The 14,850-nt window shown below is 43.0% G+C and overlaps 1 protein-coding gene across 3 annotated transcripts in view; it reads left to right on the top strand.

Annotated features, from left to right (window-relative positions):
* The window catches only part of TYW3 (tRNA-yW synthesizing protein 3 homolog), a 31,565-nt gene that overhangs the window by 6,178 nt on the left and 10,537 nt on the right, over window positions 1-14,850 (top strand). For all 3 annotated transcript variants that reach the window (XM_012500543.2, XM_012500544.2, XM_030825179.1), the window contains 2 exons: window positions 9,134-9,205; window positions 12,688-12,821. In XM_012500543.2, coding sequence (XP_012355997.2) covers window positions 9,134-9,205; window positions 12,688-12,821 — 206 coding nt within the window. The remainder of the gene's footprint in view (window positions 1-9,133; window positions 9,206-12,687; window positions 12,822-14,850) is intronic.

The following is a 14,850-nucleotide window of genomic DNA, read 5'->3' as shown; positions in this document are numbered from 1 at the left end:
CTCCCAAAGTTAGGAGACAGCAAAAACAAACAAGTGAACAGGCAAAAAAAAAAAACAAAAAACAAACAAAAACAACAACAACAACAAAAAAAAAACAAACTGCAAGTTGCAAAATGTTCTACCAAAGGAAAAAACAACCTGGTAATAGAGAACAGTGCAAAGAGCAGCTCACTTGAAGACAGACTTCTCTGAAAAGCTTTCTTTAAGCTAAGACTTAAAGAAACAGAAAGAGCTAGGCATGTAGCTGGGAAATGAACATTCCATGAAGATGGAAAAGTATATACAAAGTTTCGGTGGGTCTAGAGAGTGGAAAAAGGGTGCAAGAAGGAGGCTAGGGCTAGGTCAGTTAAGGCTTTGTAGACCAGATTAAAGAGTTTGAATTGCTTTCTGAGTTCAGGGAAAAGTTATTGAAGGGACAGTTTTAAGCAAAGAGTGGCTTTCTAGGTTTTTGTTCTGAAAAACTCAGTTCTGCTCCACCATAGAGAAAGGAGTGCAGTAAGTGAAAAGACATGAGTTAGGAGTAGTTTGTGGTGATTTAAGTGGGAAGTGGTGGTGGGTTGGCCCAAGGTGATAGCACCAAAGCAGTGAGAAAGGAATAGATTCAAAATATATTTCAGCATTTGAATCAACAGACTTGTAAGGTTGCCTGGGGAACGACAGCCAGAAGGAGGAGGAGAAAGAGCAATCAAGCATAGCTACTTAGGTCTGGCTGGAGCCCCTAGCTGTATGGTAGTAGCCTTTATCCAGATGGGGTGTGCTGAAGTTGAAGTGTGTCCGGAATTGGTTCCTTCCAGTGGGTTCTTGGTCTCACTGACTTCAAGAATGAAGCTGTGGACCCTCGCAGTGAGTGTTACAGTTCTTAAAGATGGTGTATCCGGAGTTTGTTCCTTCAGATGTTCAGATGTGTCCGGAGTTTCTTCCTTCCAGTGGGTTTGTGGTCTTGCTGACTTCAGGAGTGAAGCCACAAACCTTCGCAGTGAGTGTTACAGCTCTTAAAGGTGCCACATCCAGAGTTGTTTGTTCCTCCCAGTGGGTTTGTGGTCTTCCTGATTTCAGAAATGAAGCTGCAGTCTGCCACAGTGAGTGTTACAGCTCATAATGGTAGTGCGGACCCAAAGAGTGAGCAGCAGCAAGATTTATTGTGAAGAGTGAAAGAATAAAGCTTCCACAGCTTGGAAGGGGACCCAAGTGGGTTGCTGCCGCTGGCTCAGGTGGACAGCTTTTATTCCCTTATTTGGCCCCACTCACATCCTGCTGATTGGTCCATTTCACAGAGAGCTGATTGGTCCATTTTACAGAGTGCTGATTGGTACGTTTACAATCCTTTAGCTAGACACAGAGCACTGATTGGTGTATTTTTACAGAGTGCTGATTGGTGCATTTACAATCCTTTAGCTACACACAGAGTGCTAATTGGTGCGTTTTTACAGAGTGCTGATTGGTGCATTTGCAGTCCTCTAGCTAGACAGAAAAGTTCGCCAAGTCCCCACTCGACCCAGAAAGTCCAGCTGGCTTCACCTTTCAATTCCCCCTCTAAACAGGACACCTCAACTGCTGCTGGGAATTGGGCAATGACGGCTCTAGCTACTTCCTGCTGGATAGGGGCGAAGAAGGGGCCCTGCAATTGTAGTGTCCTTCAGAGGGGAACTCTGTAGACCAGTGAAAGGCCAGTGGGTCGGTCCAGGGGTCCTCGGTAGAAGTTGTTAGTTGAGCTCTTTTGGCTACAGTATGTAGTCCTATCGCAAAGAGTATGATTAGTATGCTGCTACATGATATGATGAAATAGTAAAAGGATTCCATTAAAGGGGCAAGGAGAGGTGTTAAAGTTATGTAGGTTTTCACTTATCTTTTTTAAGGAGGAAGGGGTTTTTCCTCAGGATCAGAGGTAGGAGCCTTTTTAGTCTGGGATGTTTCCTTCCGAAATAGGAGATGCAAGTTCTCCAACGGTTCGCAGGTGTATCGAGGCTGGTCTGGCTGATCTTGGGACTCCTGAGCTGATGGTCCCGCAGGTTCCTCAGGGGGTGTCCAAAATTTAACTGGGTTGTGGTGAATCCAAGATTCCACTCCTGCCACCTTAACTGCAGTGGGGGTAGAGAGGATTACCAAGTATGGTCCTTCCCACAAAGAATCCATAGATGGGGAGGTAGAGGGGAGAGGTTTGACCAACACTAGATCTCCTGGTTGAAACAACTCTGTTCCCTTTTCTCTGTGACATCCTTCAGGTAGGTTTTTAAGGTTTCGTTGATATTTTGCCAAAGAAGTTATATTTTTGACCAAGTTGGCCGTTTCCTGATCAAATAGGAAGTCATTTGTGAGAAAAGGTCATCCATACAGCATTTCATATGGACTGAACCCCATTTTGTGAGGACAATTTTGGGTTCTCGACAAAGCCGTGGGCAAAAGAGTAGGCCATAGGAGATGAGTTTCTTGTGTTAGTTTCCTTAAGTGCCTCTTGAGTGTTTCATTTGCCTTTTCAACCTTCCCTGAGGATTGTGGCCTCCAGGTGCAGTGAAGGTGATATTGTATCCCTAGTGCCCTGGAAATTCCCTGAGTTATCATGACTTTAAAAGCCGGACCATTGTTGCTCTGTAAGCTTTGGGGAAGCCCAAATCTAGGAATTATTTCATGAATTAGGACTTTAATCACTTCCTGAGCCTTCTCTGTCTTGCAGGGGAAAGCTTCTATCCAATTTGTAAAGGTATCAACACAGACCAACAAGTATTGAAATCCCTTTGACTTAGGCATATGGGTGAAGTCTAACTGCCAGTCCTTTCCGGAATAGTGACCTATTCTTTGTTCCCCCAAAGGGGACTTAGGATGAACCAAGGGATTATTCCTTTGGCACACCCCTCACAGGCTTTGACTACCTGTTGGATGGTCCGGAGGAGATTTGGCCCTGTAAATAGGGATTTGGCCATTTGATGCGTGTTTTCAATACCCATATGAACAGTTTGGTGGAGGGTTTTAAGTATTTTTCACTGGCTGGCTTTGAGTAGAAGTACCTTTCCTTCTTCTGTCGTTAACCACCCTGAGGGGAGAAAACTGTACTCCCGTGAAAGTCCCCATTCTGTTTCAGTTGGGGAATACTGGAGCTTAACCTCTTGGAGGGGGTTGTTCTATACCAAGGGTCCTTCTGTAGGTATTTCTAATGGGATGTTCCGCCTGGCAGCAATTCTGGCCTCAGCATCTGCCTGACAGTTTCCTTCTGCCTTTTCTCCTTCACCTTTCTGATGGCTTTGGCAGTGTAAGACTGCCACCTCCTTAGGTTTTTACACTGTGTGCAATAACTCCATAATTTCCTTGTAGTATTTAATGGGAGTTCCCCCAGAGGTTAGGAACTCCCTTTCTTTCCATATTGCAGCATGGGCATGTAGGATTAGATAAGCATACTTACTATCTGTAACAAAGTCTCCCAATCACAACTGAGGAGGTGGGAGAAATACCTGGCTACAGGCTGTCCCAGGATTCCTTGGATGGTAACGGACCTTGAGGACAGCTCCCCAAGACAGGAGATTAACACTGAGAAAGCCGCACCAGTGTCCAGGAGGAAGTCAATTTCCTGGCCCTCAATGGTTAAACATAGCCGGGGCTCAGTGAGGGTGATGACATGAGCTGGCACTTGCCCTGGGCACCCTCAGTCCTGTTGTTGGATCAGCTGGTTGGGGGTTTCTGGCCCAGAGAACCTTTGTTCTCTGGGGCAGTGCACCTTCCAGTGATTGCCTTGGCATAGCAGACATGGATGAGCAGGCAGCTCTTTTCCCGTTGGACAATCTTTTTTAAGGTGTCCTTGCAAAACACACTGGTAACAAGCCCCACCGGGTGATTGGCCTACTCCATTTTATGTCCTCTCTGAACCATCAAGGTTTGTTTGTCTGAGGGCCATGACTAAGGCTGTGGCCTTTCTCTGATCTCCCTTTTCCTTTTGGGCCTGTTCCTCTTGGTCCCTATTATAGAACACCAGTGTTGCCAGGTTTAATAATGCCTCCAGATTTTGTTCAGGGCCCAGGGCTTGCTTTTGGAGCTTTCTTCTGATACCTGCGGCTGATTGGATAATAAACTCATCTTTAAGGATCAGTTGACCCTCGATTGAGTCGGGTGACAGGGGAGTATATTTTCTTAAGGCCTCCTGTAGCCGCTCGAGGAAGGCAAAAGGATTTTCTTCCTTTCCCTGAGTTATGGTTGACATCGTTGAATAATTCATGAGCTTTTTCCTAATTCTCCTTAGTCCTTCTAGAACAAAGGTCAACAGATGTTTACGACTCCAGTCCCCATGACCTGAGTTGAGGTCCCAGTGGGGATCCATACTGGGGATGGCTTGCTGACTGGTAGGGAATTTGTCCCTTTCTTCGGCTGTCATTCTATCATTTACTTGACTAAGATATCAGGTATCTCCAAACTCTCGGGCTGCAGCTAAAGCCACATTCTTTTCATTAAAGGCCAGGGTTTGATCTAACAATAGCATGACATCTGTCCAAGAGAGATCAAAGGTTTGCCCTAGAGCCTGTAGGACATCTGTATACCTATCAGGATCATCTGAAAATCTCCCCAGGTCTGCCTTGATCTGCTTTAAATCAGAGAGGGAGAAGGAGACATGTACCCAAGTTGGGCCAAATTCCCCTCCCCCTATAGCTTGAAGGAGACATAACCGATAGCCCGGGGTTTTTTGTGGTCCTTTGGAGATTTCTTGGCTTGTTTCCTTCGGGGCAGGGGAAATTAAAGGAGAATTATCATTAATAGGAAGTGGAGCTATAGGGAGGCTAGGATATGGGGGTGAGCTGAGAAGTCCTCCTGTGGGATGTAAATTGCAAGCTTTGCATAGTTGTGGATTTTTCTTCAATGAAAAGAAAGCTTGGACATAAGGTATTTCACTCCATTTGCCTTCCCTCTTACAGAAAAGGTCAAGCTGCAGGATAGTATTGTAATTTATACTTCCCTCAGGTGGCCATTTTTCCCCATCAGACAGAGAATATTGGGGCCAAGGCGTAATGCAGAAAAAAAAACTGAGCTGCCTCTTTTTCAGGGTTTGTGGGTCAAAATGGTCCCAGTGGCTTAGGATGCATTTCAAGGGTGAGCCTGTTGATGCCTGAGTGTTTGGCCAACAGGTGCCCGGTATTTAGCCCCCGAATTCTAAGGAAAAATAGGACAGAATGGCAAGCGAAAGGGGTCCAATGGTACTCACCACTTGGCAATAGGCGCTTGATCCATCTGGTTCGCCAAAATGTGTCCCATCTGGGTCGCCAAAATGCGTCTGGAATTGGTTCCTTCCCATGGGTTCTTGGTCTCACTGACTTCAAGAATTAAGCTGCAGACACTCATGGTGAGTGTTACAGTTCTTAAAGATGGTATGTCCGGAGTTGTTCCTTCAGATGTTCAGATGTGTCTGGAGTTTCTTCCTTCTGTTGGGTTCGTGGTCTTGCTGACTTCAGGAGTGAAGCCACAGACCTTCGCAGTGAGTGTTACAGCTCTTAAAGGTGGCGCATCCAGAGTTGTTTGTTCATCCCGGTGGGTTCATGGTCTCGCTGACTTCAGGAATGAAGCCGCAGACCTTCGCAGTGAGTGTTACAGCTCTTAAAGGTGGCGCATCCAGAGTTGTTTGTTCATCCCGCTGGGTTCATGGTCTCGCTGACTTCAGGAGTGAAGCCGCAGACCTTCGCAGTGAGTGTTACAGCTCTTAAAGGTGGCACGTCCAGAGTTGTTTGTTCCTCCTGGGGGGTTCATGGTCTCACTGACTTTAGAAGTGAAGCCACAGACCTTCGCAGTGTGTTGCAGCTCTTAAAGGTGGCCCATCTGGAGTTGTTTGTTCCTCCCGGTGAGTGCGTGGTCTTGCTGACTTCAGGAATGAAGCCGCAGACCTCTGCAGTGAGTGTTATAGCTCATGAAGGTAACGTGGGCCCAAAGAGTGAGCAGCAGCAAGATTTATTTTGAAGAGCGAAAGAACAAAGCTTCCACAGCTTGGAAGGGGACCCGAGTGCGTTGCCACTGCTGGCTCGAGTGGCCAGCTTTTATTCCCTTATTTGGCCCTGCCCACGTACTGCTGATTGGTCCATTTTACAGAGAGCTGATTGGTGCGTTTACAATCCTTTAGCTAGACACAGAGTGCTGATTGGTGCATTTTTACAGAGTGCTGATTGGTGCGTTTACAATCCTTTAACTAGACACAGAGCACTGATTGGTGCGTTTTTACAGAGTGCTGATTGGTGCGTTTACAATCCTTTAGCTAGACACAGAGCGCTGATTGGTGCTTTTTTACAGAGTGCTGATTGGTGCATTTACAATCCTCTAGCTAGGCAGAAAAGTTCTCCAAATCCCCACTCTACCCAGGAAGTCCAGCTGGCTTCACCTTTCAGAAGGAATGGGAATCAAGAATGTGATTCACATGTTAAGTGTGAAATGTCTGTTAAGACACCTGTTTTTGTCTGCTAGCATTGCCATAACAATATAACACAGACTGGGTAGTGTAAACAACAGAAATTTATTTTTCTCACAGTTAGGAGGCTGAAAGTCCAGGATGAAGGTACTGGCAGGGGTAGTTCCTTCTGAGGCCCTTGTCCTTGGCTTGCAGGCAGCTGCCTTCTTCCTGTGTCCTCTCATGGCCCTTTCTCTGTGTATGCATGTCACTTCTTTCTTCTACTTCTTGTAAGGACACCAGTCCTGTTGGATCAGGGCTCCATCCTTATAATTTCATTTAACCTAATTACCACCTTAAAGGCCTCATCTCCAAATATAGTCACATTGGAGGTTAGGGCACCAACATATGAATTTTGAAGCCCTGTAGACATAATTCAGTCCATAACACCACCACCTAAGTGAAAATTTCAAATAGACGTTTGGGTAGAAGTCTGGAACTCAGGGGAGCCATGTGGACTGAAGACAGACATTGAGAAGATGCCAATACACAATTATTATTTTAAGCCATGAGCCTAGATAAAATCACCTGTGGAGAAAGTACAGAAGAAAAAGGGAGGAGGGCCTGAGGAACACAAGCGTTTAGAGATAGTCTGCAAAACATGGTGTTTAATCATTTAGTGGCTCATGGCTTCAGTCTCTGCTCTAACCCTGAACTTTTATCTAACCTTATTTTAGTCTCATTATACCACATCGCATCACTGATGTGTGTCCAGACTTTAACTCTCCTGTTTCTATATCCGTATTCTGTTCTCTGTGCTAATCCTGATTGAGCCCAGCCATGCTCTTCTCTGGGTCTAAGCCTCATTGGAAGGCTACCATTTCAGGGAGCTAATTGAAGTGGACTTAGAGGAACTAAGAAATTCACTCATTCACAGCCCCTTTTTGAGGGGGGTCCTTACCTAAGGAGCTTATATTTGTATTCTAGGGGACAGAGGCAGACAATAAGTATGTAATTAAACATAATTTCTCACTGTGAGACGTGCTATGAAGGAGATAAAAAGGGGACGCCACTAGAGAGTCAGGGGAGAGCTGCATTTAAAGAGGTGGTTAAAGAAGGCCTTATTCGAAGGTTGCAGTGAGCCGAGATTGCACCATTGCACTCCAGCCTGGGTGACAAGAGTGGAACTCCATCTCAAAAAAAAAGAAGAGGACCTTTTTATGCAGTAGCATTGAATGGAAACAGGATGAATGACAAGAAACCAGCCAGGAAAAGAGTAGTACTGATAGAGGAACAGCAAAAATAAAGAAGTTGATGCAGGAAAGGGTTTGGAGTATTCGAAGAACAGAAGGGAAGCCACTCAAGGTTAGAGAAAATAGCAAGGGCTGGAGCAAATAGAACATCGTTAGTCGTGGTTTAGAGCGTGGATTCTGTCACTAGCTAGTCTGCAAGAATGGTTTGAAGGGGGCAAGCGTGAAAGAAGAGACTAATTGGGAGACTCCTCCAGAAGTTAAGGAGAGAGGTGATGGAGACTTGAAAAAGAATGGGCAGTGGATGTGGCAAGAGCTGGATTAACTTGAGGTAACTGTAGAGGTAGAATCAATGGGAGTTGGGTATAGGGAATGAAGAAGTAGAAAGCATCAGGGCTATCTAGGTTTGGAGCTTGAGCGGCTAGATAGATGGTGGTGCCATTTACTGAAATTACACTGGACGTGAGTATATATACATATATATGCGTGTGTGTATATATATACACATCTATATGTGTACATATATAAGTAAACATATACACACACATGCATATATACATATATGTGTGTGTGTATGTGTATACATATATGTATACATATGTGTATGTGTGTATATATGTGTATGTTTACATATGTGTATACGTATATATGTATACGTATATGTGTATACATATATATGTGTATACACATAGATATACACACACACACACACATACACACATATATATGGTATTTAAACCAGGGAATCTCAAAAGGAGAGCATGTACTTAGAGCAAGGTTTCTCAACCATGGCACAGCTGGCATTTCAGGTCAAATAATTATTTGTGTGGGGGCTGTCCTGTACAATGGAGAATGTTTAAGCTGCATTCCTGGCCTCTACCCACTATTTGCTAGAGATCTCCCTTCCTCTTCCCTTGAGTTGTGACAACTTAACAACCAAAAATGGCTTCAGACATTGCCAGATGGCCCCTGGGGTTCAAAATTATTCTTGTTGAAGAACTACTGAGCTGGAGAAAATAAGGGACCCATGTCTGCTCCCCAGGACTCTCTGACATTTAGAGACTGACAAAATAACTTAAAAAGCCACCCCAGGCAGATCAGAATTTGTGTGCTTTCTATGCTTTCTCATATCATTTCAACAAAGTTTTTCAAGGAATAGAAGGGATATTGAGAAACACTGTACTCATTTTAAAAGATTTTGTTTTATTTTTACACAACATAGTTAGAAGAATGATTGTTTTTTGGTTACATTCTGCTCTCTGGAAGCAATCACTAGCCAAATGTCGCTGTTTGTGATTGAATTCTACTTTTACTCTTTCTTAATGACACGTCCATAGTTCATATTTCAATATTTTTCCTGATGTTAGGAGTTTGATCAAAGTCATATTTAAGCATAGTCCATATTGGCTAGCCAAAAAAAAATTTTTAAAAACCTTAATAGCTTTTAGGGTTATATATGTTTCTGTAGTTTGTGGAGCCAAACAGATGATCTGATTACCCACAGTATCAAAATTTAACAAATTTTATTTTCTTACAGCATTCCGTGGCAATAGATTCAGGCTTCAGGAACTCTGGCATAACGGTGGGAAAGAGAGGAAAAACTATGTTGGTAAGATATTTTGTCAAAGAGCAATTTTTTTAGTGTAAAGTGATCCAGAGATTGAATAACCTAATTAGACTCCTGCCTTTAATGTCTCCTTTCTCAAATCTTCTTGCCATTCCCTTACTCATAAACCTTCAGTGACTTACTCCTTCCTACAGGGCAAAGTCCAGAGTTTGGATTTACAGTTGAGGTCTTATTTAATATTCTTCTCTACTTACTTTTAACCTGATTCTTAACTCTGCCCTCCTCCTCCTAAGTAGGCAAGGCCCAAAAGCACTATGATATCATGGAAAGAGTCACAGAGAGAGTCCAAAGTCCCCTTTACTGATACCTGCTGGATCACAGCTGTACTGTGTGAATTTGGGCAAGCTCCTCAATCCTTCAGGGTTTGAATTTTCTCAGCAGTATCAGTGGTCCAGCAAACTACTGTCGTAGGGCCGCATTCAGCCCACATGGGGCCGGACCCCACTACACTCATTTGATTACTTATTGTCTGAGGTTGCTTTTGTGAGACAATGGCAAACTTTAGTAGTTGTGACAGATACTATATGGCTTGCAAAGTCAAAAAATGTTTACTGTCTGTCCTTTTAGAGAAAAGATTTGCCAACCTTTTGACTAGATGATCTTTAAGACTTGCATTCTTTTTGAGTCCTTCTCTAGCCAAGCTAGCCCTTAGATATTGTGCCCTATTCTGATCTCCTGTGATATTTACTGTTTGGCATGGCATGTTTTTGAACTATTTGAGATTTCCCTCCTTCTACCTTCCTATACTGTCCTGTTTTCTATCTATTTTTAACAATAACCTATTTCCCAAATAGGGGTGGACGACAAAAGAAGACAACCCTTAAAGCATGGCTAAATAGAAAATCAAAGCCCGGCCAGACGTGGTGGCTCGTGCCTGTAATCCCAGCACCTTGGGAGGCCAAGGCAGGTGAATCACGAAGTCAAGAGATCGAGGCCATCCTGGTGTAACCCCATCTCTACTAAAAATACAAAAATTAGCCAGGCATGGTGGTGTGCACCTGTGGTCCCAGCTACTCGGGAAGCTGAGGCAGGAGAATCGCTTGAACCCATGAAGTTGCAGTGAGCCAAGATCACGCCACTGCGCTCCAGCTGGACAGAGCAAGACTCTGTCTCAAAAAAAAAAAGAAAAGAAAATTAAGGCCCGTTGTGTACTGGTTTGTGTGCTATCTCACTCTTTACTCCATCTGGTAGCCCAGGTGAAAACACAGCCATTCTTTCACCTTCTTCTTTGTTTCTATATTCAATTCGTTATAGGTCCTCTCCATGCTGCCCCTCGTTTCTAATACTTGACCCCACCCTAGGTCTTCTGGCACTGCCCAGCCCTCAAGATCCCTAACCTCAGTCTTTACCATTGTCTCCCGACTAGTCTTCCTACTTTAGGTCTTCTCCTTGAGTCCCTCCAACCAGTACTCTCAGAATCCCCCTTTAAAAAACTCAGGGCCTCCGCTGGGTGCTGTGGCTCATGCCTGTAATCCCAGCACTTTGGGAGACCGAGGTGCGTGGATCACCTGAGGTCAGGAGTTTGAGACCAGCCTGACCAACATGGTGAAACCCCATCTCTACTAAAAATGCCAAAATTAGCCAGGCATGGTGGCATGTGCCTGTAATTACAACTACTTGGGAGGCTGAGGCAGGAGAATTGCTTGAACCTGGGAGGCGGAGGTTGCAGTGAGCCAAGATCGTGCCACTGCACTCCAGCCTGGGTGACAGAGCAAGACTCTGTCTCAAAAAAAAAAAAAAAAAAAAAAAAAAAAAAAAACCTCAGGGCCTCCAAACATTTTCTTGGTATTCAAGATCTTACCCAGACTATTTTGCATCTACCTGTTTATGTTCATCTTCCAATTACATACTTATGCTCCAGCCATATGGAACTATTGGTTGTTTTCCAAGGGTATCATGCTCTTTCATGTCTCTATGCCCACAGATAAGTGGTCCCTCTGGCTGGAGTTCTTCCTCCCCCTCCCGCTCCCCCCCACCTTTTTTTTATTATTATTATTTTTTTTTGAGATAGAGTTTCACTCTTATTGCCCAGACTGTACTGCAATGGCTCAATCTCAGCTCACTGCAATCTCCGCCTCCCAGGTTCAAGTGATTTTCCTGCCTCAGCCTCCCAAGTAGCTGGGATTACAGACCCTTGCCACCATGTCCGGTTAATTTTTGTATTTTTAGTAGAGACGGGGTTTCACCATGTTGGCCAGGTTGGTCTCCAACTCCTGACCTCAGGTGATCCACCTTCCTTGGCCTCCCAAAGTGTTGGGATTACAGGCGTGAGCCATCATGCCCGGCCCCTTCTTAATTTTTATGTGTGGTGAAATTGCACTCATCCTTTAAAATCCCAACTCAATTGCTGCCTTTCCCATAAAGCTGAGTTCTTAGACTCAGTTAGTTGCTTCTCTTCAACATTTTCTTGCCATTGTGTGTGTATGTGTATGTATGTACATGCACATGCATGCATGTGTGTTTCTTCTGTCATAACTCTTAAAGCCAGAGGTCATGTTATAGTCACCCTGTATCTTCATGCCTTATAGGGAGCCTAGAACATTGCAGATGCTCAGTAAAAGTTTATGGAGTGGCCAGGCGTGGTGGCTCATGCCTGTAATCCCAGCACTTTGGGAGGCCGAGGTTGGTGGATCACCTGAGACTGGGAGTTAAAGACCAGCCTGACCAACATGGAGAAACCCCATCTCTACTAAAAATACAAAATTAGCCAGGTGTGGCGCATGGCCTGTAATCCCAGCTACTCTGGAGGCTGAGGCAGGAGAATGGCTTGAACCTGGGAGGCGGAGGTTGCTGTGAGCCGAGATTGCACCATTGCACTCCAGCCTGGGCAACGAGCGAAACTCTGTCTGAAAAAAAAAAAAAAAGTTCATGGAGTGAATTTTTATTCTCATAATAATTTTTATAGAGCTTGTATGGTTGTTCTTAACCTCTATCCAGTGTTTGCCTCTACTTGGAACATGTTGACTATTTCATCAACAGGGCTATTAGGATTGTGAACCCTAAAGCATTGAGAAGCAGCTCCTGTGTACGATAGAGGAGGCATGGTTTACTCTTGTAACTCTGCTCTGCTCCAAGAGCACTGAGACCCTTTGGCATCCAGTTCCTTTTGATTTTCCCTTGAGATTTCTGTCGAGGTTTCCTTTCTTTCTTTAAGTTTGTGTATTATGGCTTTCTAAGCTATAGTGAGATTGAAATTGTTAAAAGTTATTTGATACTTTGATATCATCTGTTTCTTCGAAAGATAATGTATAGAATGTCTTTCTTTAGAAATGACTGTAGATGATGGAAAAAATTTCATTTAATCTCCTTTGATTTAACTGTGCTCAGCTAAATTCTATCAAAACACTAACTTAACTGTTGTAATGGAACTAAAGTATGTTCAAACACAGCCCTGACTGGGACTTTTCTTGACTTAGTTTCTGTGGTATCTAAGTCTTCAAATCTAAATTGTTTTTTCCTTGTAGGCTGTCCGGAGTACACATGGCTTAGAAGTTCCATTAAGCCATAAGGGAAAACTGATGGTGACAGAGGAATATATTGACTTCCTGTTAAATGTGGCAAATCAAAAAATGGAGGAAAACAAGAAAAGAATTGAGAGGTATATTAATTGGTATTTCCATGTTATTCTTATATGCCTAGGTCATCCTTGAAAACATTAATACTTACCATCTTCAGTTTATAATGCCAACTGCTTATCTATTTGTAGATAATTTAAAAATACTTTTATTATCATTAATAATAAAAAGATGATCAAAGTAATAGATGAGAGTAGGTCAGGCTGCCATGGGCACTAAATGGGATGGTAGGGCACATGACCACCAGAAGCCGGCATAAAGGGGGGAAACATAATCATTCCGGAAAGACAGCCCAGCAGCCACAGGAACCGTAACTGATCAATTTGAAGGCAGCCAGGGAAGAGGTGCACACCGCCCCTAGATGTGACCTATCAGAGATTACCTAGTCTTTCCTGTTGAGGGGAACAGCCTGGTTGACTTTTTTTGTCTGATAAATATTTCACTTCTCTGGCTTAGGCTAGTTTAATACCAAAATCTTGTCATGGATTAGATCTAGAATTGCCATCACTTTCTAAATAGGAAGGTATGGCTTTCATTTCGCATCTCCATGCTTCTTTTGTTCTTCATCGTTAACTCCTGGCAAAGGAAACTTTTATATTATTTTCTTTTACAACTTTTTCCCAAGAATAAAGTTTATATATAAAGTAGTAAATATTATGCTGTCTTTCATATATGAAAGTAATGCCACTGACCTACCATCAGCTAGATGCACAGCTTTGAGTTATCCAAGGAGTAATAGCCAATTTGATGTCGTTTATAATTTTCTTTTTTCTTCTCCCCACCCTTTTGGCTACTTCCATTCAGTCAATCACTGCCTGAATATCTTTTCAGTCATTCTGTCTCCATCCATACTGCTTCTTTCCTCATTCACAACCATTGCAATAGCCTCATTCAGGATGCTTCTAGTATGCCTCTCTGCTAAGCCATTCTTTATCAAATCATGTTTGTAAAGTGCAAAGGATTCCTATTGCTTAACTTGCCTGCTTAAGATTCTTTAATACTTAGAACTTTTTTTGAAGCATTGAAGGCCAACAAGTGCTAGTGGTGGCAGTGCAAAAGGGTGAAGTGAGGTAGAAGTATGCCACCAAGGCAGAACTGGGTTCAAATCCTGGTTCTGAGTTACTCAGTCTGGTTCCACCAAATTGCTCAACTTTCTGGACTTCAATTTTCTTATCTCTAACTTCTGGGAAATACCTATCTTAAAGAATAATTATCATATTCATTAGATAGTGTATTTATAATGACTGCCCTGACCCTGTTATGTTTTGGACTCTCAGGACAGGATAGCCCTTCTCCTTCATTGATTCATGGAGAATAAACCTATAATCATAAAAATATCACCATCCAGGCTTTCTCAACTAGGGTTCCTCATTTGAACCACACAATTCACAAAGTTATTTGAGTGACTATTTTCTGAATTCTCTCAAGAATTTTATGTAACATGTACTATTTTAGATACATTGGAGAGAAGTTAATTCATTACTTACAATGGATGTCTTAGGGTACTAGAGCTTAATTTTCCAGCCACACCCTGGTTGAGAAAAACTGACCACAAAAACCTGGCTACAAAATGCTTTGAGCAAGTATTCTAACTAAAGTAATACTTTTAAATAAGCAACAACCCACTCCACCAGACTACAGAATACTATACGTAAGTATTTACTGGCACCATTCCATAAGTTTACCACTTATTAAATTGTAATCCAGTGAGACTGTTTGCTAAAACATAGGAGGTAGCAAATCAGTTTTCTCTATTTCCTTTCTTGAATTTTAACAAGCTTATAAATAGAGCCCAAGATCAACTAACTATACACCTGGTGAAGTTAATTGAGCCACGTTCACCAACTATAAAATCAAATTATGCTTAAATCCATTGACTCAAAAATATGTTTTGAGATTATAATGTGCATGCTGCCATTAAGAGCCATGCTTATCACATAAAATCAGGGAAAAATTAAAGAAGGGTAAAAATGTCTTAAGATACTGATTAGAAGATTACATGTGAATTCAGAAAGGGAGAACAAATTAAAGAGCTCCTTTGGGAACAGCTGT

The sequence above is a fragment of the Nomascus leucogenys genome, chromosome 12, assembly GCF_006542625.1.
Source record: "Nomascus leucogenys isolate Asia chromosome 12, Asia_NLE_v1, whole genome shotgun sequence".
NCBI classification, from domain to species: domain Eukaryota; kingdom Metazoa; phylum Chordata; class Mammalia; order Primates; family Hylobatidae; genus Nomascus; species Nomascus leucogenys.
This window is presented reverse-complemented; position numbering and strand designations above follow the sequence as displayed.